The 27,127-nt window shown below is 41.3% G+C and overlaps 1 protein-coding gene across 9 annotated transcripts in view; it reads right to left on the reverse strand.

The window, feature by feature from the left end:
* Positions 1 to 27,127, reverse strand: part of BRCA2 (BRCA2 DNA repair associated) — a 73,189-nt gene that overhangs the window by 15,496 nt on the left and 30,566 nt on the right. For all 9 annotated transcript variants that reach the window (XM_089304247.1, XM_089304246.1, XM_002720579.6 and 6 more), the window contains 8 exons: positions 23,036 to 23,105; positions 11,275 to 11,708; positions 9,928 to 10,109; positions 8,180 to 8,367; positions 4,285 to 4,455; positions 3,453 to 3,807; positions 2,246 to 2,401; positions 1,968 to 2,112 (listed from right to left, as the gene is read on the reverse strand). In XM_089304247.1, the coding sequence (XP_089160373.1) occupies positions 1,968 to 2,112; positions 2,246 to 2,401; positions 3,453 to 3,807; positions 4,285 to 4,455; positions 8,180 to 8,367; positions 9,928 to 10,109; positions 11,275 to 11,708; positions 23,036 to 23,105 (1,701 nt within the window). The remainder of the gene's footprint in view (positions 1 to 1,967; positions 2,113 to 2,245; positions 2,402 to 3,452; positions 3,808 to 4,284; positions 4,456 to 8,179; positions 8,368 to 9,927; positions 10,110 to 11,274; positions 11,709 to 23,035; positions 23,106 to 27,127) is intronic.

Genomic DNA, 27,127 nt, shown 5'->3' on the forward strand with positions numbered 1-27,127 from the left:
CCCATATTCATGTTGGTTTGAGTCCTGGCAACTCTACTTCTGGTCCAGTTCCCTACTAATATGCCTGGGAAGGCAGCAGAAGATGGCCCAGCTACTTGGGTCCCTGCCACCCATATGGGAAGACATGGATGGAATTCCAGGCTTCTGGATTCAGCCTGGCCAAGCCCTGGTTATTGCAGCCATTTGAGGAGTCAATCAGCAGATGGAAGATTTCTCTCTTCCTCTCTCTCTCTATAACTCTGCCAAGGACGTGGGCCATCTTCTGCTGCTTTCTCAGGGTACATTAGCAGGGACCTGGATGGGAAGTGAAGCAGCCAGGACTTGAACTGGTATCCATATGGGATTCTGGCATTGCAGGTGATGGCCTAACCCCTAATGCCACAACACTGGCTCCACAAAATACACCTTAAAAAAAAAACCAAAACAACTTAAGGGGGTCCCAGCAGCTTGGGCCAAGGAGGAGCAGCAGTGGCCAGGCAGCCTAGCTTTGTGAAGGCTCTTGGTGCACCACGGTCTGCAGGTACCCAGCACGTGCCCTTGCCCCCGCCAGCTGCCAAGATGCCCAAGAGGGTCAGCTCTGCCAAAGGGATGGCGAAGGAGAAGCTGGCCCTTGCTAAAGTGGAAGCAAAGCCCAAGAAGCCCACCAGGAAGCTTAAGTCATCAGACAAAAAAGTGCAAGCAAAGGAGAAGAGAAGGGAAAACAGGCTGAGGTGGCTAACCAAGAAGCCGAAGAAGACTTGCCTGCAGAAAACGGAGAAACTAAACATAAGGAGAGACCAGCCTCTGATGAAGCAGAAGAGAAAGGAGCCAAGTCTGATTAATATCATACACCATGTGTTAGCCGTGGTCCCTGTCTCCCTTCTTGTACAGTCCAGAGGAAAATTTTTATCAACCATTTTGTAGGTGCAAGTTTTTTTTAGTAGCTCTAGAAACAATTTTAAGAAGGAGGGAAGCCCACCTCATCCTATTTTTTAAGTATAAGTGATTTTTTAAGAGGTGAAATCATTTGTGCTTGTTTATTTTTTGGTATAACCAGAGAATAGTGGCTGATTGAATTATGGCACGCTTTGACTGTCTTGGGTATCAGCTTAACATTCTATAGGTAGAAGTGGTTTTTATATCCTACAATACAACTAAACGGCAATTTGGAGTCTCCACTGTGCATTAATCTGTCTTGAGTTATTTTCAATTACTTCTCCCATGTTGTTTAGTAGAATTGTTTCCTACAGAAAACCTCTCCTTGTTCTGTCAGAACCATATGCACTCTGTAACACCTTTGATTGTGGTTGTCCAGTTTTCCTAACGATTTTGTTAATGTGCAGTAAAAGATCAGAAATTTGAGTGTGTCATGTATATTTAGGGCTTTTGCTGTGGACATATGATTTTTTTTTAAAGATTTATATTGTTTATTTAAAAGTCAGAGTTACACCCAGAGAGAGAGAGGTCTTCCATTCACTGGTTCACTCCCCAATTGGCCACAATAGCCAGAGCTGCGCTGATCCAAAGCCAGAGCCAGGAGCCTCCTCCAGGTCTCCCATGTGGGTGCAGGGGCCCAAGGACTTGGGCCATCTTTTACTGCTTTCCCAGGACATAGCAGAGAGCTGGATCGGAAGTGGAGCAGCAGGGACTTGAACTGGCACCCATATCGGATGCAGGCACTGCAGGCAGCGACTTTACCTGCTATGCCACAGTGCCAGCCCCAGCATATTATTTTTTATTGCCTGAGACAATTAAAAATAGTATCTAAAAGCTCAGTGTGTTCAATAAAAATGATAATGTGGAGTCAGTTTGATGTTTATTTGTGTAAAAAGATGTTTTAAAAATCAGAAAAAATTCAGTTTCTGAATTAGAAAAATATTTTAATTTTTATTCAATACAATTTACTCAGTTACAAATGTTAAATTAGAAGCCTCTAAAATTTGTTCATATATTTAAAAAAACATCTTGTAATATATAGCTCATTTTACCTTCATGCTCTTCAAACTCTGCTTGAATTTTAGTGAATAAGGCTTCCAGTTTCTTTTGTTGGACCTCTGCATGTTTAGCTGCTTCCTTTTCTTCCTCTCTTTCATTGCGAAATATGTAGAACCCAGAAGATGTTTTCTCCATCCACTGTAATAATGTGTTACACAAAAAAACTTTCAAATATGCTGTATTCAAGAACAAAAACATAAAAAACCCAATAAACCCAAACTAATTACCTCAAAATAAAGAGATACACAGAGAGTTTCAAAAATAATCATACCTGTATAGGGTATGTTCGTTGAATAATGACATCAGCACAACCAACACTTCCGCCATCACTGAACAGTGATGACAAGGGCAGAGGAAAAGGCCTAGGATCAGGAAAGAATCCAAGCTTTGTATACCAGCAAGCAGGCCGGGTACTGTTAGCAGAAATCTGGACAAATTAATGAACACATTAATTTAGAAGTTAAGCATATATTAAACTCTATTATAGATTTCAAGAGCACTTTTATTTCTTTAGGACTGCTTTTAAAATATTCACTTTTAAATGTCTCATGAAAATTAATGTGAATAAACAGAAACATTGTATGAAAATATTTTCAAAAAATAACTTTTTTTTTTTTTTTTTTTTTACAGGCAGAGTGGACAGTAAGAGAGAGAGACAGAGAGAAAGGTCTTCCTTTTGCTGTTGGTTCACCCTCCAACGGCCGCTGCGGCCGGCGTGCTGCAGCTGGCGCACCGCGCTGATCTGATGGCAGGAGCCAGGTACTTATCCTGGTCTCCCATGGGGTGCAGGGCCCAAGCACCTGGGCCATCCTCCACTGCACTCCCTGGCCACAGCAGAGAGCTGGCCTGGAAGAGGGGCAACCGGGACAGAACCTGGCGCCCTGACCAGGACTAGAACCCGGTGTGCCGGCGCCGCAAGGCGGAGGATTAGCCTATTGAGCTGCGGCGCCAGCAAAACATAACTTTTTAAAAAGCTTTGATGTTAAATATTTATTAGAAAATAGATAAGAGGACTTTAATTTAAACATGATGGATGGAAATACTTATTTATGTAGGCTTCCTCAGAAAGGTCATAAGGACAAGGAAAACTAGAAGGAACAGCAGATGAGATGTCAACACAATTTTGGAAGCTAACAATTTTCCGGACAAGGAAATGAAAGCAGCCTGAAAATGATTACTGCTAATGAGTGGCAAGCATTCACAGTGTTTACAATGGCGCCTGGCATGGTATTAAGTGCTTAAATATATTAACATCTGATCTTCACAATATCCCAATTTTAGAGGTCATCAAACTAAAGTATTGTGTCTGGGAAATGACACTACTTGCCCAAGGCTGCTCAGCTACTACATGTACTCTAAGGAACCAATGTGAAACAAAGTATCAAAAATGCTCAGAAATTAGAGGCAAACAGGTATGTCTGAAGGCAGGCGCATAGGTAAGGACGAAACTAGAAAGTGTTTAAAGAAATTTAACTTACCTTTAACATAAGAGAGTCCGGGGCTTCAAGAGGTGAGCAGGCTTCAGGAGGGCCCACCAGTTCTGCTCCATGAACAATGATCTTCTGACCCACAGTCAGTCTACCACTCTTTAAGAGAGCAAAAAGGGGAGGATCTAACTGGGCCTTAATTGGATACCACCCATCTGTGAGTTCGATAATGGCCACTTTTTTGTTTTCCACACAACTAGTTTTACTGCTGGAATTTTCAGATGTATCTGTGTTTGATGAAGTTATGTCAGAGACACAGAGAACAAGTGTTTTCGCAGCTGTATCATCTCTTTCCATTATCTTTTTAATAGCTGATCTTCTGCATCTATCAATTTCTATATCATATCTAAAAGTGAAAAGAAAACACATATTTTAGGAATTGTGATTTTAGAATTTCATTGAATAATTGTGAATAAAAATTAATTTATCAATGAACTATTGAGAAGAGTGTAAAATCTTATGATGAGCAGTATATTAACTTTTTATTGTTGAATGTATATAAAGCAAAAAAAAGTACAAAATGCTTTATCAGCAATCCCTGATGAGTATCTCCCATTAATAATTCATATTCTTTTCATATTCTGAGAAGTTAAGAAGGGAGTGAGAAGAGAGGGAAGCAAGAGATGCATGAACGAGCAATCTCTCTTACGCAGGGGCTGGAAGATGACAAGAGAACTGTGCGATACAACGTGAACAGCAGTGGAGGATAGAAACTGTCACTATCAACTGGTTCATGCACCAACTTTGATGTGGAACTTGGACTGCACAGAAGCTCGACTCACACTGCACTAAATGATAATTTAATGTAACACTTTAAACTTGCCTGTATTTTAGTTGAAGAAGCACTCTCTCTGGGGTTAGACATCTATTAGCAAATTCCTCAGGAAAAGCAAATTCCATAGCTGCCAGCTTCCATATGATCCACCTATAGTGATTATAGACCCAGACTCCAGAAATAAGCTTTGGATCCACACCGGGGGTATCACACAGAGCTCTGAAGAAATAAAGGTGAAATAATATAATAAAAACTACAGGGGCTGATACATTGTGGAAGATCATTCAATAGGTATCTATGAGTTTAGAAATGATCTGTGATATAATTTTAGAAAATTATTAAGCATGTATTTCAGTAGCATACTAATGAAAACTCTACTTAATGAAACAGTGAATACAATGACTTCAACTCACATATAGTTATTCCTAGAAAATGAGATCCGTAACTTAAAATAATTATATTTTAGATTATTTCACTATCAAAGAGAATGTTTTTGGAAGTCACAACCAAGAACACCCATCCCTAGTCCTGGTGGTCTCTCTAATACTGTCCCATTTTCTCAACTTTCCTCTAACTCATCCTCCTGTCTCACTGTCACTCTTAAGAATTAAGACAGGGGCTGGCACCGTGGCTCACTTGGTTAATCCTCTGCCTGCGGTGCCCGCATCCTATATGGGTGCCGGGTTCTAGTCTTGGTTGCTCCTCTTCCAGTCCAGCTCTCTGCTATGTCCCAGGAGGGCAGTGGAGGATGGCCCAAGTGCTTGGGCCCCTGCACCCGCTTGGGAAACCAGGAAGAAGCACCTGGCTTCTGGCTTCAGATTGGCACAGCGTGCTGGCCGTAGTGGCCATTTGAGGAGTGAACCAATGGAAGGAAGACCTTTCTCTCTGTCTCTCTCTCTCTCTCACTGTCTGTAACTCTACCTGTCCAAAAACAAACAAAACAAAACAAAAACTAAGACAATAAAAGTAAACAAAAAAGAACTTCCACTCTCATACCGACCTTACACTTGTGAATTAGCTCTCCCCTTACTGCCTAGTTAAGGACATGATTTCTCTCTTCTGCTTCATCATTTTCCCCAATATGTTGGCAATTCCCATCAGCAAAAAGTATTTTCCCCTCTACCTTAAAAGAAACGAGCCAAAACAAACACCTGCTTCTTCCTCCAGGTATTGATCCTTTTTCTGTGTCTCTCTTTGGCAATTCATGAAAGATCTGACTGTATTTTCTGTCTTCAACTCTTCTTTCTCAATTGTTCCTTAACGATATTCTAACCAGACTTTTACCTCACTAATTTACTGACCTATTTTTTAAAAAATTATTTATTTACTTATTTGAGAGACAGACACTGAGAACAAGCTCCCATCCACTGATTCACTCCCCAATGGCCTGGAATGGCTGGGCTGTTATCAGGCCAAAGTTGGGGGTCTAGCACTCAATACATGCCTGCTAGGTTGGTGACAAGGACCCAAGTACTTGAGACATTACTTGCTGCCTCCCAATGTGTGCATTAGTAGGAAGCCGGAATTGGGAGTGGAGGCAGGACTCAATGCAGGCATTCTGATAATGAATATGGGCATCCCAAGTGGTATCTTAACTACTATGCCAAATGCCCAACCCTGAGCCATTAAAAAAAAGGTATTTGAGAGGCAAGGAGAGAGGGAGGGACAAAGAAGAGGGGAGAGACCTGGTTGTGGGTAGGGAGGACTGCCATCCATTGATTTAGTCCCAAAATGGTCATTATGGTTCCCAGCCAGGACCAAAGTCAAAGCTGGGAGTTAGGAATGCACTCCAGGTCTTCCACAGGAACCCAACTACCTGAGCCATCACTGCTGCCTCCCAGAGTTGCATTAGTAGGAGCCAGAGCTAGGTATAAAACACAGATACTATAATCATAAAGGTAGAATTTAGGCAAAAAAGAGGACTGGAAGCACTAAAACATGGATAAAAAAATAAAACTCTCTTGAAAGTTTTCCAAAGAATGTTCCAGAGAGCTTATTTTGTAACACTGCACTCAGAGGGAATCCAGACAACAGGTGTGGGAAGTAGATTTCTTAACCATGAGGCTAAATGCCTGTCCCTACTGACCTATTTTTATTAAAAGTAGTAATGACCTCTATCGTACAAAATCCAGTAATCAATACTCAGTCTTCATATGACCTCACCTACCAGTGTCACTGCCCGGATGGCCATTCTCTTTTTCCTGTAACACTATTTTCACTTGGAATGAAACATACCACACTCTTCTGCATTTATTCCTCACTTTCTAATAGCTCTTTCTCAGTATCTTTTTTCACGGCTTTAAATTCTATTTATATATTGATGACTCTCAAATTTATTTCTTTGGCTTATAATTAACCAATGAACTCCAGACTTGCATGTTCAACTGCCTACCTAATCACCTCCATGTGGATACCTTACTCTCATATCTCAAGCTTCTAATGTACAAAATTGAACACTGAATTTTTCCTTCATTTTTGATCACAATTCTAATAGAGTTAGTGCCAAGGCCAAAATCTTGGAAGCCATTCTTATTCTCATCTTCTCTCACACTCCACAGCTAATCCTCGTGCAAATCCTGAGTGCGACCTTCAAAATATACCCAGACTCTAACTGCTTTTCACCAACTCCACTGCCACAGTTCTGGTCCAAGAAGCCATCTCTCACCTGGATTACAGCAATAGTTTCCTAGGGAGGCTCTGCTTCCGTCCTTGCCTTTCTTTTTTTTTTTTTTTTTTTATTTATTTTTTTTTAACTTTTATTTAATGAATATAAATTTCCAAAGTACGAATTATGGATTACTTGCCTTTCTATACATAGCAATCTCAACAACTAGCCAGAATTAGCTTTCCAGCAATAAGTCAGATCATGCCAGTTTTTGTTTTAAACCTTCTAGTGGTTTACTCAGAGTAAAAGCCGTGGTTCTTAGGAAGGTCTATGATCCTACCTTTCTATCTCACCTATTATCCTTTCCTCCTGCTTACTCTATCCAGCGATACTAACTCCTCTCCTGTTCCTCAAATACTTCAAAAGCACTCTCCCTTTTCAGAGTTTGTGATGCCTTTCCTGGGTTGTCCAAGATCACTTCTCCTGTAACTCCTTCAGAACATTCACCAGATCCATGAGAGCAGCTTTCCTGACTACTTACTCTATTTAAAACGGAACTCTTCTTTACCAACCTTTCCACCGCCAGCTATCTTCATAGTACGTAATACCTTCTAACACACTGCACAATTTCCTTACTTAAAAAATTATTTGATGTCCCGGTTGCCCCTCTTCCAGGCCAGCCCTCTGCTGTGGCCAGGGAGTGCAGTGGAGGATAGCCCAGGTGCTTGGGCCCTGCACCCCATGGGAGACCAGGAAAAGCACCTGGCTCCTGGCTCCTGCCATCGGATCAGCGCGGTGCGCCGGCCGCAGCGCGCCGGCCGCGGCGGCCATTGGAGGGTGAACCAACGGCAAAGGAAGACCTTTCTCTCTGTCTCTCTCTCTCACTGTCCACTCTGCCTGTCAAAAAAAAAAAAAAAAAAAAATTATTTGAAAGACTGGCAGAGAGATGGGGAGGGGAAAGAGAGAGGGAAGGGAAGGTGACAGGAGAGGGGAGGGCAGGGGAGGGGAGAGGTGAGGTGAGGAGGGAAGGGAAGAGAGAGCGCTCTTCTATTTGCTGGTTCACTCCCAAATGCCCACAAAAACTAGGACTGAGCCATGGACTAGAAATTGTATCCAGGTCTCCCACATGGGTGGCAGGAACCCAAGTACTTGGGCCATTAACTTCCTCCCAAGCAAATTAGCAGGAAATGGTTTATATTTTTTATATTTATTAAAATAGAAAACCAAAGAATAGGATGTTAAGTTTAAGGAAAGAGTAAAAACAAAGAAATTGTGAGGAAGACAGGCATGATGGGATACATAACTGTTAACACAAAAATCACCTTTTGCATAAAGTACCTGTAAAACTCTTCTTTTCCAGCCTTTCCATCATTGGAGGGAACAAGCCATCCACCATCAGCCAACTGTATCCCCTTTCTAGCCCATAAATCTTCCTTACCAAAATAATCCTGAGCGTGAAACTGAAAAGACTCTGCATTTTTACTGTTGATTTTTATGCAGTGTTTAGAAACGCCATACATATATAGCTGCACAAAATAAATGACAGAAAAAGTAGATAATGAAAAAAATGTCAAACAAAATGAAGGTTTCTTAGAATAAAAATAATTACAACAAGCCAAAGCAGAATCTGTCATACTTTTCATTTAAATACTAAAATATTTAGTATAAAAAACATCCAACTTACTTACTAGAAGATAAAAAATTTAATGCACTATACAAGGGACTTAAACATTCAAGAATCTACCATACTGTTTCCATTTTCCAGTATATATGCCTTCTGCTAAATCTGTCACAGGAAGGCACTGTGGGGATACATAACAATCCCGTGTTTACTGAAATCTTCCAACTTCAATAACAGAGCAGGGAAAGGATGGAGACAAGTGTATTTCAACGAATATGACCTCAAGTGTTCCAATTTCCAGAGAGGCTTTGCTTGTTTTCAGATGTTTCCTTTCACCCTGGTATGTCTAACCGAGTAGTACCTTCCCTCTGCTCAGCACTTGTCTCAGCAGGCAATTTCCTTGCTTTGAAACTGTGGCTCATCCACTTGCTAGACTAGTTAAATGACTTTGGGGCAGTTACTAAACACTCTATGCTTCAATCTTCTTTTACAAAATGATGTCAATCTTCTTTTACAAAATGATGGACAAGATAAAATGATAGTGCCTTTCTTTTAAGGTGCTTGTGAGGACTAAGCAAGATACAATCAGCACATTTAGAGTGCTAAGAAGAGTGCACAGCACATAGGAAATGGGCAATAAACATTTCCTATTAATAGTATCAGTATCATTTCCACCTCTTCATTGCCTAAAATTCTAGATGGTAGTGGCTTAACTATCATTCTTAATAAGAATCCTCTTTTAAAAATGTAAACAGTCGGGCCGGCGCCGCGGCTCACTAGGCTAATCCTCCGCCTAGCGGCGCCGGCACACCGGGTTCTAGTCCCGGTTGGGGTGCCGGATTCTGTCCCGGTTGCCCCTCTTCCAGGCCAGCTCTCTGCTGTGGCCAGGGAGTGCAGTGGAGGATGGCCCAGGTGCTTGGGCCCTGCACCCCATGGGAGACCAGGAGAAGCACCTGGCTCCTGCCATCGGATCAGCGCGGTGTGCCGGCTGCAGTGCGCCGGCCACAGCGGCCATTGGAGGGTGAACCAACGGCAAAAGGAAGACCTTTCTCTCTGTCTGTCTCTCTCACTGTCCACTCTGCCTGTCAAAAAAAAAAAAAAAAAAAAAAAGTAAACAGTCTTACAAGGATCAGGGCCATCAGGTATTCATGCTTTATATTTAATGCAATTATGTTCCTCTACTCCTGGGCTGACAGTATTTATAGAAAGCAAACAAATATGACTTGAAGGGAGAAGAGAATCAGTAATTTTGAAGCACATATCACTTTGATAGGTCACACCTAGCAGAGGATAGGGAAGCTGTCATATAGGTGGGTTAGGAAGTATAATTTCATTCATCCATTCTTGCAGTAATTTCATTTTTTAAACAAAATAACTTGCAGATACTATTTAGTAAAACAAAATTATCTTATTAACTTTATTAACTTTGCTGTAAAGTCTGTTAGTTCTGTAGACAAAAGCATACCTGTTTATGAGAACATGCGGAGGGAATCTGGCTCCCTACTGCTGTTTTCAGAGAGATTCTCGGCAGAGTGGATGTTTTTGCAAGATACAGACTGCCTGGCTGTGGAAAGACACGTTGCCTTTGTTTCTTCTTAATTCGCATATCCTGTATATCTCTGGCATTTTGAAGACTTGTAATTAAATCTATTAAAGCATAAATAGAAAACATAAATTTTTAAAATTTTATTTAAAGTGATACAAGTTTCATATATTTCATAAACACAGATTTAGGAACATAGTGCATCCTGGCCCCCCAGGATTCCTACTCTTAATTTTTATAATGATTTATTTTCAGTATACTTAATGATCGTATAGTTAACCCTACTCTAAGTAAGAGTTCAACAAATAGTATGAGAAACAAAAAAACCACTGTTCCTCAACAGAAGAGACAAGGGCTGTAAACAATCATCAATTCTCAAAATGTCTATTTCACTCCAATGCATTATTTTTTTTTTTTTTTTGAAAGGCAGAGTGGACAGTGAGAGAGAGAGAGAGACAGAGAAAAAGGTCTTCCTTTTGCCGTTGGTTCACCCTCCAATGGCCGCTGTGGCCGGCGTGCTGCGGCTGGTGCACTGTGCTGATCTGATGGCAGGAGCCAGGTGCTTCTCCAGGTATCCCATGGGGTGCAGGGCCCAAGCACTTGGGCCATCCTCCACTGCACTCCCTGGCCACAGCAGAGAGCTGGACTGGAAGAGGGGCAACTGGGACAGAATCCGGCGCCCCAACCGGGACTAGAACCTGGGGTGCCGGCGCCACAAGGTGGAGGATTAGCCTACTGAGCTGCGGCACCAGCCCTCCAATGCATTATCTAAATATATTTCATGTACTCTGTTACCTCTTGAGCACAACCCCAAATAAAATTACTTACCAGTCAGTCCTAATTTTGTATGTAGAGAAAAAAGGAGCCCACACCATTTAAAATTTTCAGGAATGAAAAAAGTCTTGTAAAGTTGAATAAAGAACAGAAATATTGCAGAGGTCATTTGGTGCACTGGTGAACAACAGAAATATATGACTTTTATCTTAGTCTCTGAAGAAAATCAGCAGTAGCATGATAAAAAATACATTCTGGTAATAACCATCCTAGACTGTTGTGTCTAATAACTTTTTTTAACAAGAAAGTCTACAGATAGTTTTCTTTAAAATAAAACATTAGAATAATTTAAACATAATCTTTGGATTTAGAGACTCTAAAGAATTAAGAGGTTTTAAAATTATTAATCACCACAAAAGGAGAAAAGCCATTATTATTTAATGAGATATATCTAATTAAAAGGCAAAAACATGTCACATAAATTTCATACAATACCTAGAGGTTCTTCTTCATATTTTGCAAAAATTATAGCTGCTGCCAGTTTGGAGTTGTTTTTGTTAAATTCATGAATTTCACTATCATTAATCTTATTTTCATTATCATCTGAACCATGTTCACCTATGTTTTTTTGGTTTTGTTTATTTTCCTCCGAATTATTATCCATGCTAACACACTGTTCATCTCTGTGAAAATGTGATTTAGTTTTAAAAGGTGGGATGAAGACTTTGGTAGCTTTGTCTGCAGTAACTGAGTGTCTCATCTTTTCATTTGTTGTGGTAGGAACTTTAGAAAATGGTTGCTCTGAAACTGATGAACTGCTTGAAGATTTTTTCAAAGTCAGGTGCTCATAAAAATGAGATTTAGACAGAAATTCTTGTCCAGGCACAGTAATATGTGGATGCTGTATTTCTTGGCGTTCCTTAGTTGTGCTATAATGGGGAGAAAATATATAAGTAAAGGTACACAAATAGGTGTTTGGGAACATGCCTTTTATTTTTTTAACAGACCCTCAACTGGAATGTGGCAATTCTATTTATATCCATCATGGTTTCCATGCCAAAATATCACACTTTCCAAGGCTGTAACTGATTTTTACACACTGATTTCCACTCTTTGACTTTACAACCTACTTCTCTTAATAGAAGAGAGTTTGTTAAACATGAACTTCTCAGTGTGTTTCCCCTTCAGTTCTATCACAGTCTTCCCTACTTAACTCCTTTGTCAAGGAATTATCTATAGGTTCTATTCTCTATGGCTTACCCCCTCACCTGAACTCTGGACCCCATCTAATAACTGTCCCCCTAGAAGTCCAACTGTTTCAATTATTATTCCACCTCTCTCTCTCTCTCTTTTTTTAACTTGTTTACACCCTTTTTAAAGCATTACTTTAATTTAGCCTGAAAGCGTTGCACACCCTTAAAATACCTTTCTCATCTTTATCTTTGCCTCAAGCTTATTGTCACTGTTATCTACTCTCCATGATCAACCTTCTTCAATAGGTAATCAATCTAACCTAGCTATTTTCACTTTTCCAATTTCTAGTAAGTGAACTCTCACTTCTCCCTCTACTATACAGAAACTGTTCTCAATAAAGTTGCTAATGACCTTCTGCTTGCCTATGTAAGAGTATATGGTATAGCTTCTTTTGTAAACTCATTCTGTTCAACCTTCCCAACAACTGTGATGGGTTTTTCCTTCATAAAGTTCTTATCATTATTGTTTATTTCTTGTTTCTTTAGCTAGTGATTATTCTTCCTGATTCTTAAAAATATTCCTATCTTCAAAGTCAGATTTCCTCCCTATACACTTTTCCTGGATGATAGGAGATTCCCAATGCTTACATTAAAATCCATTTAATAAAAAAAAACACTCTATTCTCTTGCCTGACTTCTCCCACTGGGTATTGTTCTTATGTTTTATTAATTTATTTTTATAAACTTATTTATTTGAAAGGTATAGTGTCAGAGAGAAAGGCAGAGAGGGAAAAGAAGGAGAAGGGAGAGGAGAGAGATTTATCATCCAATAATTATTTCATTCCTCAAATGGTTGCAATAGTCAGGAATGGACTAGGCTGAAGCCAGGAGCCAGAACTCCATCTAAGTCTCCCTCAAGGGTTGTAGGGGCCCAATCACTTGGGCCATCCTGCTCTGCCTTCCCAGGGGTATCAGAAGCAAGCTGGATTGGAAATGAACTCAAATTGGAGCTCCAATATGGAATGCTTAACCAGCTGTGCTGGTTACAACAAGAGTAACAATGTAAGTTACTCTTCTAATATTTTAATTGCACATAGTATCAGGCATCCCTACCATGATGTTCCATACTCACTTTCAATTCAACATGTCTAAACTTCAATTCATTGTCTCTCAAGGATACATATTCTTCCTAACACTTGACACATTGATGAAAACTCCAGACTTCCTTTCACTAAACTTTGAATGGCTAAAACTTGAAAGTACCTTAGAATTCATTTAGTTATTATTTATTCATTAAATATTTAATTAGCTCTTATGTTCCAGGTGCTGTTTTTTTCTGGCATATACAATGACAAATGAAACAAAATCATAGCATGTATATTCCAGTGGAAGGAAACAAACATATCAATGGGCCTAGACACAAATTTGTCTAGAGCAGAGAATGGAATGGGAAAGTTTAAAGGTGGGAATGGAAAGGTAGCAAAGTGGTCAGACCATGGAGAATTCATACTTCATGGTAAAGGCTTTAGGGCTAATACTCTGTGATGGGCAGACATGGAAAATTCTGAGAAAAAAAGTAACACCTGTATTATGTTTATTTTTTTTTTATTTTTTTATTTTTTTTTTTACAGGCAGAGTGGACAGTGAGAGAGAGACAGAAAGAAAGGTCTTCCTTTGCCGTTGGTTCACCCTCCAATGGCTGCCGCGGCCGGCGCGCTGCGGCCGGCGCACCGCGCTGATCCGATGGCAGGAGCCAGGAGCCAGGTGCTTTTCCTGGTCTCCCATGGGGTGCAGGGCCCAAGCACCTGGGCCATCCTCCACTGCACTCCCTGGCCACAGCAGAGGGCTGGCCTGGAAGAGGGGCAACCGGGACAGAATCCGGCGCCCCGACCGGGACTAGAACCCGGTGTGCCGGCGCCGCTAGGCGGAGGATTAGCCTAGTGAGCCGCGGCGCCGGCCTGTATTATGTTTAAAAGGACCCCCACCCCTACCCCTACTACCAGCTTCTTTGTGAGAATTTACTAGATAAAGGGGTGGGGCTAAAGTCAGAAGCAGAAGAGCAGTTCTGAAATAATCCTGGTAGTATGTGTGATTAAAACCAAAGTATCAGTGACAAGAAGTGATTATTGGAATTGGATATATTTTGAAGGCAGTGTTAAGACTTTCACTTTATTTATATAAAGACAGATTAGTTTAAAGAACATCAGCTTTGGTGACATCAAGCTGAAATGTTTATTAGTCATCCAAGTAAAACTGTCAAGGTAGTTGGCTGGATGAATGAATATATGGAGTTGGAAAGACATATGGGTCAAAGATTTTAATTTTGTAGCTATTAGTAAATAGACGGTATATAAAGTCACAAGTGAGATCATCAGAGAGGAAGAATAGGAAAAGATACCAGGACTCTAACATTTAAGGTTAGGGGCTAAGCTAGCAAAGGAGACTGAGAAAGAACAGCCAGCCTCACAGGAGGAGAAAGACCTTCTAAAAGACAGAATCAATAAGATGTTAAGAATGCTGGAGTAATCACCATGTCAGTGTTACTCATTGAATATGAGGATGAAGTGTTCACAAGATTTAGCAGTGTGGAAATGACTGGCAATCTTATTTTAAGATTTTATTTGAAAGGCAGAGTGACAGAGAGGGAGAGACAAAGAGAATGAGGTATTCCCATCCACTGATTCATTCTCCGAATGGCCCCATTGGCTGGTCTGGGCTAAGCTAGGCTAAAGTCTGGAGCCCAAAACTCCATCCGGGTCTTCCACATGAATGGCAGGGGCCCAAACACTTGGACCATCTTCTACTGCTTTCTCAAACACATTAGCAGGGAGCAGGATTGGAAGGAGAAGAGACGGGATTAGAGCTGATATTGGTGGTTTAAGTGGCTGGCATTTTGAATGACAGCCTAACCTGCTGTACCACAATGCTAGCCCATTACTGACAATCTTAAGAGCTGGTGGACAGTGATAAAAGACTTACCAGAGTCGTTCAGAAAAGCATGGAAAGAGATTAAGTAGAGATGGTGAGTAGAGACAATTTTGAGTTGTGCTTTAAGATATGCAAGGAGATGGACTGGCAGTGTTGGAATGGTCAACAATGGGGACAATCTAGTACACAGGGAAAAATTAATAGTGCAAGAGAAAGGGTACAACGGTTGGACTGATTTCCTTATAATATAGCTGAAATCCACTGCACAAAAATGAGTAAGTTTTCTGTTCTAAACTGCTGGCTCACTTCCAAATGCCTGCAATAGCCAGTGCTGGGCCAAAGTTAGGAGTCAGGAACTCAAACCAGGTCTACCATGTGGAACTTGGGAGCCTGAGCCATTACTTGCTGCTTCCCAGGGTCTGCATCAGCACAAAGTCAGGAGATGGGAATTGAACCCAGGCATTTTGACATGGGATGCAGGCATCTTACCTACTAACCTCCTGCTCTGTCTTTTTTTTTTTTTTCTTAAGATTTATTTATTTATTTGAAAGTCAGAGTTACATGGAGAGAAGGAGAGGCAGAGAGACAGAGAGACTGAGAGAGAGAGAGAGGTCTTCCATCCACTGGTTCACTCCCCAACTGGCCGCAAAAACCAGAGCTGAACTGATCCGAAGCCAGGAGCCAGGAGCCAGGAGCTTCTTCTGGGTCTCCTATGTGATTGCAGGGGCCCAAGGACTTGGGCCATCTTGTACTGCTTTCCCAGGCATAGCAGAGAGCTGGATCAGAAGTAGAGCAGCCAGGACATGAACCAACACCCTTATGGGATGCTGGCACTGCAGGTAATGGCTTTATCCCCTACGCCACAGCGCTGGCCCCCTGCCATGTTGTTTTTGAATATTAAGATTATAGGGGTTCGTGCCGTGGCACAGCGGGTTAAAGCCTCAGCTTGCAGTACCAGCCTCCCACATGGGCACTGGCTAGAGTCCTGGCTGCTCCACTCCTGATTCAACTAACTGCTAATGTGCCTGGAAAAGCAGCTGAGGATGGCCCAAGCCCTTGGGCCCTTGCACTCATGTGGGAGACCTGCAAGAAGCTCCTGGCTTCTGGCTTCGGATTGGCTTGGCTTTGGCCATTGAGGCCATTTGAGGAGTGAACCAGCAGATGGAAGACCTGTCTCTCTGTAACCCTTACAACAAACAAACAAATAAATAAACACTATAAGTGGGGCCAGCACTGTGGTACAGAGAGTTAAGCTGCTACTTGGGACATCTGCATTCTAGATCAGAGTGCCAGTTTGAGTCCAGGCTCCTCTGCTTTCAATCCAGTACCCTGCTAATAAAAATGTGCCTGTGTAAGGATAGTCTATCACCACCCACTATCTGGGAGTCTATAAAATATGTTTTATCTTAAAGGGCACTCCACTTGCAATCTTTTTGTTCCAGTTTTACTCATGCTGATTGATAAACTTGTATGTTTCAGAACTCAATGACTTAGTTCTAAGAGTTATGATTACCATGCAGGGGATGCAGCCAATGGTGGTGACTGAAAGTTCTCCAGGTCATGAAAAGGAGTCATCAGATGAGATAGGAAGATATTTTCAGACCTGAGATAGGCAGGGCCTGCGTTCCTGATCAGCAGGAAGTACATATAGAAGATATGATGAGTCTATACTCTTCAGCATCCCCTTAAGATTAAGGGTCTAGAATCTTTGAGGGGGGGAATGATATGGGACTAGTCAGGGAGATAGGATTAAGCCCATGAGCTGGAGGCCATACTCCCTTACCCCTATGTGATCTCACCTGTATCTACCCACCAGTCAATCAGGCTATGTAACTCTTCCCCTTTTGGTAGTTAATATGGCCTAGAAAGCATTTAGCGCTACCCACCCCCCCTGCTGTTTTGCCACTGTTTGCTTGCACTCTTGGTTTGCCCACTTGTGCTCCCTCACTGGCTGACAGACTGGTATGGAACGCCTGTTTATTCTTTCTGAACCACTTTCCCTTAATAAAGCCCTTGTGTTCCTGTTTATTTCTCTTATTTTCCAAATAAATCCTGAACTTAAAAAAAAAAAATGTGACTGGGAAAGCAGCGAAGATGACTCAAGTACCTGGGCCCCTGCCACTCCATGGGAGACCTGGGTTGAGGTCCAGGCTCCAGGCTTCAGCCTGGCCCAGCCTTGGATATTGTGGCCATTTGGTGGTAGATCAGCAAATGTAAGACCTCTTTCTCTCTCTCTCAAAAAGAATACCGTGAGATGGTTTTGCTTTACAGGTTATGCTCAAGATGTCTCTTTGAATCTAACAGGAGATAATCTGCTGATGTCAATCACCATCTGGCCAAATCTACTTGACTTTATTTTCCACTTAGTCTCTATCCTTTACTTTGATGAGTTCTGCTGAGTTGAAACCTTCATATCATTACTAACCTCCCTGAAACAGTCTTACCTTGGTCTATTTCTTTTTTTTTTTTTTTTTGACAGGCAGAGTGGACAGTGAGAAAGAGAGAGAGACAGAGAGAAAGGTCTTCCTTTGCCGTTGGTTCACCCCTAGTGGCCGCTGCGGCTGGCATACTACGGCCGGCGCACCGTGCTGATCCGAAGCCAGGAGCCAGGTGCTTCTCCTGGTCTCCCATGGGGTACAGGGCCCAAGCACTTGGGCCATCCTCCACTGCACTCCCGGGCCATAGTAGAGAGCTGGACTGGAAGAGGAGCAACCGGGACAAAATCCGGTGCCCCGACCGGGACTAGAATCTGGTGTGCCGGTGCCGCAAGGCGGAGGATTAGACTATTGAGCTATGGCGGCGCCACCTTGGTCTATTTCTAAGATACAAATCTGGTTCTTTCATTACACTTCTTAGATACTTCCAAAAAAGACTTATCACTTATCTAGGTTTTAACTCACCAGAGACAACACACAGTAGGCTTCCTATCTGCTCCTAACCTCCATTTCTTTTTGTTTCCTCCCAGCCTTCCCCCATGCCCCTCCCTAGCAAATCCCAAGAAAGTTACACAACTTCTTACTCTTCCCAGAATTTGGAACGCCCTTCTTAATCAAGCATTTATGTTCTGGCTGAAGAATTTTTCCCGTTAAGCTTTCTATCACATAATTAGCTGCCAATTTTTCTATGCTCTCACATCACTTTGTAATAACAATCTGTATCACATTATAACTCATTTTCATGCTTAGTTCTTAGGAGAGCAGTTTCAATTAGACTTCTCTATCTAGCAGCACATTATATATTAGTTACCTAGAGCCAAGTGCTTAATATGTTTGCTAAATGAATATTTTCCCATTTTATTCGTACATTAAGGTAATGAAGAGACAAATAACAAGGCATTTGTTTTTAAGATTACAACTGGTTTTCGATAAAAAGAAGTAAGACAAAAAAATCATCTGGCTTTTTATGTTTGAAACACATATACCTGTTATATGCTGAAAACTACATTCTAGAAATACAATTCAATTACTTTTTTTCAACAGTGCCATAGATGGTTTAGTTTTATTTGAAAAGGCAACATTAACACAATTTAAACCAAATTTTTGGGCTTAAAAGTTTATTAACTAGAGAAAAGGTTTGTAACAGCTTTCAACAATCTTAGGTGCTTCTATATTTACAGTGATTATATCTAACATATCTATGGTAAATGCCTTTAATTGACTTTTTCACTTGTAGTACCACAATGGCAGACGAAGATTATGTTCTTTGTCAACATCACCTCTGCTTTAATATACACACATTCTCTTACCTCTACCTTTCCTTATTTTTTTTTAAACAATATTCAATAATTATGACTAAATATTTTTACAGCTGAGTTTCTTATATTTGTATAAAATATACATAACATCAGTGTGTAATACACTGTATTTCCTTTCAACATTTGCTTTCCCTTGAGGTAACTATTTTTTAAAGATATACTTGAATTTCTATGCATTCATCATTTATTCACATCCAAATTCTCAATTGTATATATAACTCTTTTCATTTTGTTCATGAATTAAATTCTGTTTTAAATATTTTCCCCTCTTCTTGAATACTGTTCTTTTAAGTTGCTTCTTGAATACTGTTCTTTTCTGGTCACTTTCATTTTTTGCTAATCTTTGGAAATCTGTTCATATTTAAGAGCAGAGGACCAAAAAGCTGTTTGGAAGCTTTGTACAAAGATGGGACCTGTTGATTAAAAGCTGTACTGCACATTCAGTAACTGGAAACTTCCAATAATGAAAATGTAGCTGCTAACATTCTGGAAGCTGAGTGGGGGAAGATGCCATGGAAAGGGAGTATTTCTCACAACTTAATACGCACAGATTAACTTACCTCCTGTGCTTTCAGGACAGTACTCTTGCTTTCAACCATGCCTAGTGTGTTTGCCAATAAAGAAACCCCTTTAGTACCTTCTGTGGAGGCTAAACCTCTAGTTTTCTGGAGTACACAGAGGTTACTGCCTTGCTTCTTGGAGTGAAGCAAGGCATTCGACTGGTTTTTAAATATACTCTTAACAGTATCCCCTTGTTGTGACGCTTTCATTCTTCACCGCTCAGTTTTGAAGTATATGAAGCCCCAAATTCCTGAAATTTTTGAGATTTCTTCACTGTAAAATGTTTGGTTCTCTCACATGCTCACTACCATGTTCAAATCAGTTTTCCCCTGCATAGTTTGAAAAATTTAGTTACTGTGGTCTTTCTCCCTGTGTGTGTATGTGTGTGTATGTGTGTTGTGTGGGTACAAACTGCATCATTATGTTGGTAAAATTTTGAGAAGCAGTGCAAAAAGATGAGTATGTGCAATTTATTATCTTTATTGAAGCTTCTTAACACATTAAAATACTTAGGTATTATTTAATTTTACCTTCTCAGCAAATTCCTAAGACTTTCTCTGTTCTGCTCCAAAGGGGCTAATTTCTAGGCTTAGCAACTTAGCTATGATTCTGGTATCTCCCTGCAATATCACCCTGAAGGTTCCCTTTGCTTCTCTCCAATGTTGAATTCTCCATTGTTGAAGTCTCACATTTTCCTCTATCTCAAATTATGAATTTGTTTTGGTTAGCTTCCTGGAAAAGGTGCATGGTAATAAATTTTTTGATACAATGCATCTGTAAAATGTCAACTCTTTTAAGTGGTATTTTGGACAGTGATAGGATTTCTAGTTTGGAAATAATTTTCTCAGAAATTTGAAGGCCTTGCTCTGTATTATATGAAATACCATAACCAAATTCTTTTAACATTTGAAGATGAAAGAACTCATATCATTATGACTCTGAAACTTCATTTGAAGGCTGCTTTTTTCCCTTTCTGTAAAATGTAAAACTCTTTTTTGCCCATATTCTGAAATTTCTCAAAGATTCACCTTAATGTGGGTCATTTTTATTTATGTACATATTCAGTGGGCCCTTTTAATCAAAGAAACTCATGTCCTTCAGCATTGGTGAAACATTTTAAATCATTTTTTTAAAAAATTTCTTTTAGAGCAGGCATTTCATCTGGTTGTTGAGATGCCCGCATTCCAAAATAGAGTGCTTGGGTTTAGTCAAATCGTAGCTCCGGCTCCTGACTCCAGCTTGCTGCCAATACAGATCCTGGGGGATACTACTGATGATGGCTCAAATCATTGGGCCTCTGTTCCCAGCTCTAGCCCGGGCACAGATCTGAACATTGCAGACATTTGGGAAAGGAGCCAGTGTTTGGGAACTCTGTCTTTCTCTCAAAAAAAAAAAAAAAAAAAAAAAAAAAAAAAAAAGTCTTCATTTCTCTTCTGTTCCTTCTTTTTCAAACTCTAACTCCATCTTTTTAGATGTTAGACCCATTGGACCAACTTTCCTAATAATCTTTTCATTCTTTTTTCCATCTTTTTCTTGTGGGTCTACATTCTGAGAGCACTCATGATTTTAATATTTACTTATTTCTACTGAGTTAATTTGTACATAGAATAATTTTCAATTTAAAAAAAGATTATTATTTATTTATTTTAAAGTCAGAGTTAAAGAGAGAGAGGGAGAGATGGAGAGAAACCCTTCATCTGCCAGTTCCTCCTTAAATGGTCACAACGGTGCAGGGGGAGGCTGGGCTAGACAGAAGGGAGGAGAATAGAACCCCATCCAGGTCTCCCATATGGGTGGCAGGGACACAAGTACTTGGGTCATCCTTTCCGCTTTCCCAGGTGCATTATCGGGGAGCAGCCAGGACTTGAACTGGTGCTTATATGGGATGCTGGCATCACAACAGGCAGTTTAATGGGCAGCACAACAATACTGGCCCCATTTTTTATTTATTTATTTATTAATTATTTTATTTTTATTTTTATTTTTTGACAGGCAGAGTGGACAGTGAGAGAGAGAGAGAGACAGAGAGAAAGGTCTTCCTTTGCCGTTGGTTCACCCTCCAATGGCCGCCGTGGCCAGCGCGCTGCGGCCGGCGCACCGCGCTGATCCGAAGCCAGGAGCCAGGTACTTATCCTGGTCTCCCATGGGGTGCAGGGCCCAATGACTTGGGCCATTCTCCACTGCACTCCCTGGCCACAGCAGAGAGCTAGCCTGGAAGAGGGGCAACTGGGACAGAATCCGGCGCCCCGACCAGGACTAGAACCCGGTGTGCCAGCACCGCAAGGTGGAGGATTAGCCTAGTGAGCCGCGGCGCCGGCCCTGGCCCCATATTTTTAAGAGCTCTTTTTATAGCTACTTTTTTTTTTTTTTTTCCAACAGGCAGAGTGGACAGTGAGAGAGAGAGAGACAGAGAGAAAGATCTTCCTTTTCCGTTGGTTCACCCATCAATGGCCGCTATGGCCAGCGTGCTGCGGCCAGCGCACCACGCACATCTGAAGCCAGGAGCCAGGTGCTTCTCCTGGTCTCCCATGTGGGTGCAGGGCCCAAGCACTTGGGCCATCCTCCACTGCACTCCTGGGCCACAGCAGAGAGCTGGACTGGAAGAGGGGCAACTGGGACAGAATCCGGCGCTCCGACCGGGACTAGAGCCCGGTGTGCCGGCGCTGTAGGCGGAGGATTAGCCTATTGAGCTGTGGCACCGGCTGCAACTTATTCTAAGGATGCAATATCTTCTTTTTTTTTAAATGTTCTTCTTGCACAACCTATTTCATTTAAGTTCCTTTGCCTTTGTTTTCATCCTTTGGTTGCAATCTTTCACAATAACTTTCTTGCAGTGAACAGTGATTCTTGAATGCCTGTTCTCAAGTGAGACACTAAACAGCTTACTAGAGGTGTTTGTTGACAGGGTTTGTCAATTGTTGGCTTCAATGTTTGATTACTGGCTATGCTATTTTATGTGAGTACTCTCAATTGGGCTGGTCACACTCCCTAGAAAAAAAGAAAATTCCAGTCTCTTGCCTTGTGAACCTATCTGCCAGAATTTGGAGCCTACAGTGAGAAAGAGTCTAGGAATTCTACTGCTTGATATACAGAATTTTACTTAGGATGTTTTTAGTACTCTTCCCTCAACTGTGCCTGAGATCCTCTGGCCTGAGCCCATCCCCATTTCAGAATGATGCCAATTCATCTTCTCTTGAGAATAAACTGGTTACTGGGAAAAGGTGATAACTGCAGTCAGGGAGGGGATAATGTACCCATTTTCAACCTTACTCTCACAAGTATTGTTGCCTATTTGAGTCTTTCAGGTTTGTTAGGGAAAACTGGTTTGTTTATCTGCTTGCTCCATGTCAAGTTTTAGTTTTCTCAGCTTTGCTAAGTCACTCATGTTTTGGCTAACAAACTTTTGTTTCTTCTGATCATTGTCCTTGGGAATTATGCTTAAAAATTACCCTTGCAATTCTAGTAGGATTTAAGACAAGGAAGAGAGACAAAAACTTATATTCAATATCTGCCATATTTTTGGTAACTGACTTTGAATATTTATTTAATCTTTTGTAACCTCAGTACATCATTCATAAAATTGGAATATATTTTGCTTGTCTATTTTACAAGCTGCTATGAAACCAAAAAGTGAAATATTTTATGAACAGCACTATAAAGCACTACCAAGGTACAGAATTATTTAATCCTGATGCAGGCTGTCAAAAAGGGCAGTGTTAACTTTTTAAACACATACTAGTGATATAAGTTTTAGAAATATTAATTAAAAACTGTATTATTATCTATATATTACAATTAAATGAATTTAAACCTGTCTTACCGAAAGGGTCCACAGGTGATTGGCTCTAAAGAGATCTGATGCATAAATAATCTTCTATCTTTCATTGTGCCTAGAAAAAATTTTTACATATTAATGAAAATCTAATGAGACATTTTTCTTTCATTTTCTTACACATGCTGTTGTAAATATTTAAACAGGAGTTTTGAGGCAATTACAGACTTTAAATTTTTCGATGCATAAAAATGATGCTCAGTAAGTGATAACTATCAAAAGCGGCTGACTCACAATTTGATAATGATTATACACAAAATAACTAAGTAAAATCATAAAAGAAATCAGGTATTACTGATCCTTTCATTTGCACCCATTAAATCTTCAATTATTTCATTAATAGGGACTTGATTGAATGAACCAGGATACATTGCTATAGCCAGCCATATAATTAAGTACCATGTAACCATAAAAAAGAATGAAAAAGGTCTATACATTCATTAAGGAGTGATCTCTAGATATCTATAAGTTAACAAGAATCAAAAGGAGGTACAAAACAGTGTATATGCTACACTTTCAAGTAAAAGAGGGTAATAAGAATAAACTGATATATGGACATATTTGCTTATTTTTCAAAAGGAAATTGAGAAAGGATAAACAAAATCATTGAACACGGCTCCCCACAGTGAGCAAGAGGCAGGGGAGGTAGTGAATAGCATGGGGGAATAGGGATGGAATCCAGACTTCTTCCAAGTAAACCTTTACACAGTTTTGAAAAATGAACTACGTAAATGTTTTTTTTTTTTTTTTGACAGGCAGAGTGGACAGTGAGAGAGAGAGACAGAGAGAAAGGTCTTCCTTTTTGCCGTTGGTTCACCATCCAATGGCCGCTGTGGCCGGTGCACTGCGCTGATCCGATGGCAGGAGCCAGGTACTTATCCTGGTCTCCCATGGGGTGCGAGGCCCAAGCACTTGGGCCATCCTCCACTGCACTCCCTGGCCACAGCAGAGGGCTGGCCTGGAAGAGGGGCAACCGGGACAAAAATCTGGCGCCCTGACCGGCACTAGAACCGGTGTGCCGGCACTGCAGGCGGAGGATTAGCCTATTGAGCCACAGCACCAGCCTATGTAAATGATTTATTAAATATAAAACCAAATAAGAAAAGCAAACCCTAAAATTAAAACTAAATGAATCAATCTAATGGTCAAATTGGTAAATACAAACAGCAGAATTATTTTGAGTGACAACGAACACAGAAAGGATATCTACTCTAATCACAAAAACTGCAAAGAACTCTTACATTCCCCTTTGTATGTTTTTAATAGTTGATATTGTGAATTTCAAACTATTATGCAGATACTACAGTACAATAATTCTCAAAGGGAGATGTTTGGAACCCTGAGAAGGGTGATAAAACTCTTTCAGAGGAACTGTCAAAACTGTACTAACAACAGTAAGATGTTCTTTATGTCTTTTTCATTGTGGTGAATCTGCAGTGCTGGCATAGTTTTGCTGCATACTTTAGTACTACCAATGTCTTAAGAAAATACACCTAGGGGCAGGCACTGTGGTGTAGTAGGCTAAGCATCTGCCTGTGGCACCCACATACCACATGGACGACAGTTCGTGTCCTGGGTGCTTCTTTTCCAATCCAACTTTCTGCTTATGGCCTGGAAAAAGTAGTGGAAGATGGCCCAGTGGTTGGGCCCCAGCACCTATGTGGGAGGCGTGGAAGAAGCTTCTGGTTCCTGGCTTTGGATCCACTCAGCTCTAGCCCATTGTGGCCATTTGGGGAGTGAATCAGTAGATAGAAGACCTTTCTCTCTGTCTCTCCCTGTGTTTGTAACTCTACCTCTAAAATAAATTAAAAAACGAAAGAAAGAAAGAAAGAAAGAAAGAAAGAAAGAAAGAAAGAAAGAAGGGAGGGAGGGAGGGAGGGAGGGAGGGAGGGAGGGAGGGAGGGAGGAAGGAAGGAAGGAAGGAAGGAAGGAAGGAAGGAAGGAAGGAAAATACACCTAGATGATTTAGCTGTGAGCTGTGCTGGCCATTTTTTTTTTTTAAAGATGGAATTCCATTTTTCATTGAAAGAATAGCCAACAATCGAGTTTTTCAGACTTGGGTACTCAGCAGCATTTTCTCAAAAATAATGAAATACAAGGAAATAAAGTGATAATATTTGTTGCCAGTAGCAACAATCAAGTTTTTTAAATGAGTTAAATGATATCACAAAGAAACAAAAAGCAGAGTGTGGGACAGTCTAGGAAACAACTGACTTGGTCACTTTAAAGTGCTATCATAAAAAATAAATATAAAAACAGGTATGAAGAATACTGTAGGCCGGTGCCATGGTTCAGTAGGCTAATCCTCCGCCTTGCGGCGCTGGCATATGGGGTTCTAGTCCCGGTCGGGGCGCCGGATTCTGTCCCAGTTGCCCCTCTTCTAGGCCAGCTCTCTGCTGTGGCTCGGTAAGGCAGCGGAGGATGGCCCAAGTGCTTGGGCCCTGCACCCACATGGGAGACCAGGAGAAGCACCTGGCTCCTGCCTTCGGATCAGCGCAGCGTGCCGGCCGCAGCGCGCCAGCCGCAGCGGCCATTGGAGGGTGAACCAACAGTAAAGGAAGACCTTTCTCTCTGTCTCTCTCTCTCACTGTCCACTCTGCCTGTCAAAAAAAAAAAAAAAAGAATACTGTGGATGACATGAAATATTGGGCAATTAAAATTTTTTTGTTTGAAAGGCAGAAAGATAGAGACAGAAAGATGTTCCATCACTTGTTCACTTTTCAAATGCCTAAAATGGCTAGGGCTGGGCCAGACCCAATCTAGGAGCTTGGAACACAAGCTGGTCTCCCACATAGGTGGCAGGCACACATATACTTAAACCATCACCTGCTGCTTCCTAGGTGCACGGCAGTAGAAAGCTGGAATCAGAAGTGGAGCTGGGACTTGAACCTAGGAACACCCACATGGAATGTGGACATCCCAAGCAGTGTCTTCAATGCTGTGCCAAATGATGCCTGTAGGCAATTTTTTTTGTGTGTGATGATGGCTCTGAGATACTATTATGAAATGTCATTATGTCTGAAACTAAAACTCAAATGAGTGAGCAAAAAAAACCTATATATGAAATATGTATATATATGCAAACCCATACACATACATATTACCACACACACACACACATAAAAACCCTACATATATACACCCTCCACATGTACAGGTACACACGCACACACACATATTATACATAAATAATTATGAAAAAATAAGTTGATCAGCCGGCGCTGCGGCTCACTAGGCTAATCCTCTGCCTTGTGGCGCCAGCACACTGGGTTCTAGTCCCGGTCGGGGCGCTGGATTCTGTCCTGGTTGCCCCTCTTCCAGGCCAGCTCTCTGCTGTGGCCAGGGAGTGCAGTGGAGGATGGCCCAGGTGCTTGGGCCCTGCACCCCATGGGAGACCAGGAGAAGCACCTGGCTCCTGCCATCGGATCAGCACAGTGTGCCGGCCACAGCGCGCCAGCTGCGGAGGCCATTGGAGGGTGAACCAACGGCAAAGGAAGACCTTTCTCTCTGTCTCTCTCTCTCACTGTCCACTCTGCCTGTCAAAAAAAAAAAAAAAAAAAAAAAAAAAAAAAAAAAAAAAAGGTTGATCAATTTAGCTGGAGAATATTCATATTATCTTTCAACTTTCCAGTGAAATGTAAATGAAAAACTAGAGGCTGGTGCCGCGGCTCACTTGGCACTTGGCTAATCCTCTATCTGTGGTGCTGGTACCCCAGGTTCTAGTTCCAGTTGGGGATTCTGTCCTGGTTGCTCCTCTTCCAGTCCAGCTCTCTGCTGTGGCCCGGGAGGGCAGTGGAGGATGACCCAAGTGCTTGGGCCCTGTACCCATGTGGGAGACCAGGAGGAAGCACCTAGCACCTGGCTTCGGATCGGCGCAGTGCGCTGGCTGTGGCAGCCATTTGGGGGGTAAACCAATGGAAGGAAGACCTTTCTGTCTTTCTCTCTCTAACTCTGTCAAAAAAAAGAGAAACTAGAAGGAAAAGGATTGTTCACTTTCAAGTATTGAATGAAAATCAAGCTAAAAACATCATTTAAAAAAATAAATAAGATGTGATCATCAAATAAATACTGAGTATCCAC

This window comes from Oryctolagus cuniculus, chromosome 9 (assembly GCF_051225735.1).
Source record: "Oryctolagus cuniculus isolate XC-2025 breed Fujian yellow rabbit chromosome 9, ASM5122573v1, whole genome shotgun sequence".
Classification (NCBI taxonomy): domain Eukaryota; kingdom Metazoa; phylum Chordata; class Mammalia; order Lagomorpha; family Leporidae; genus Oryctolagus; species Oryctolagus cuniculus.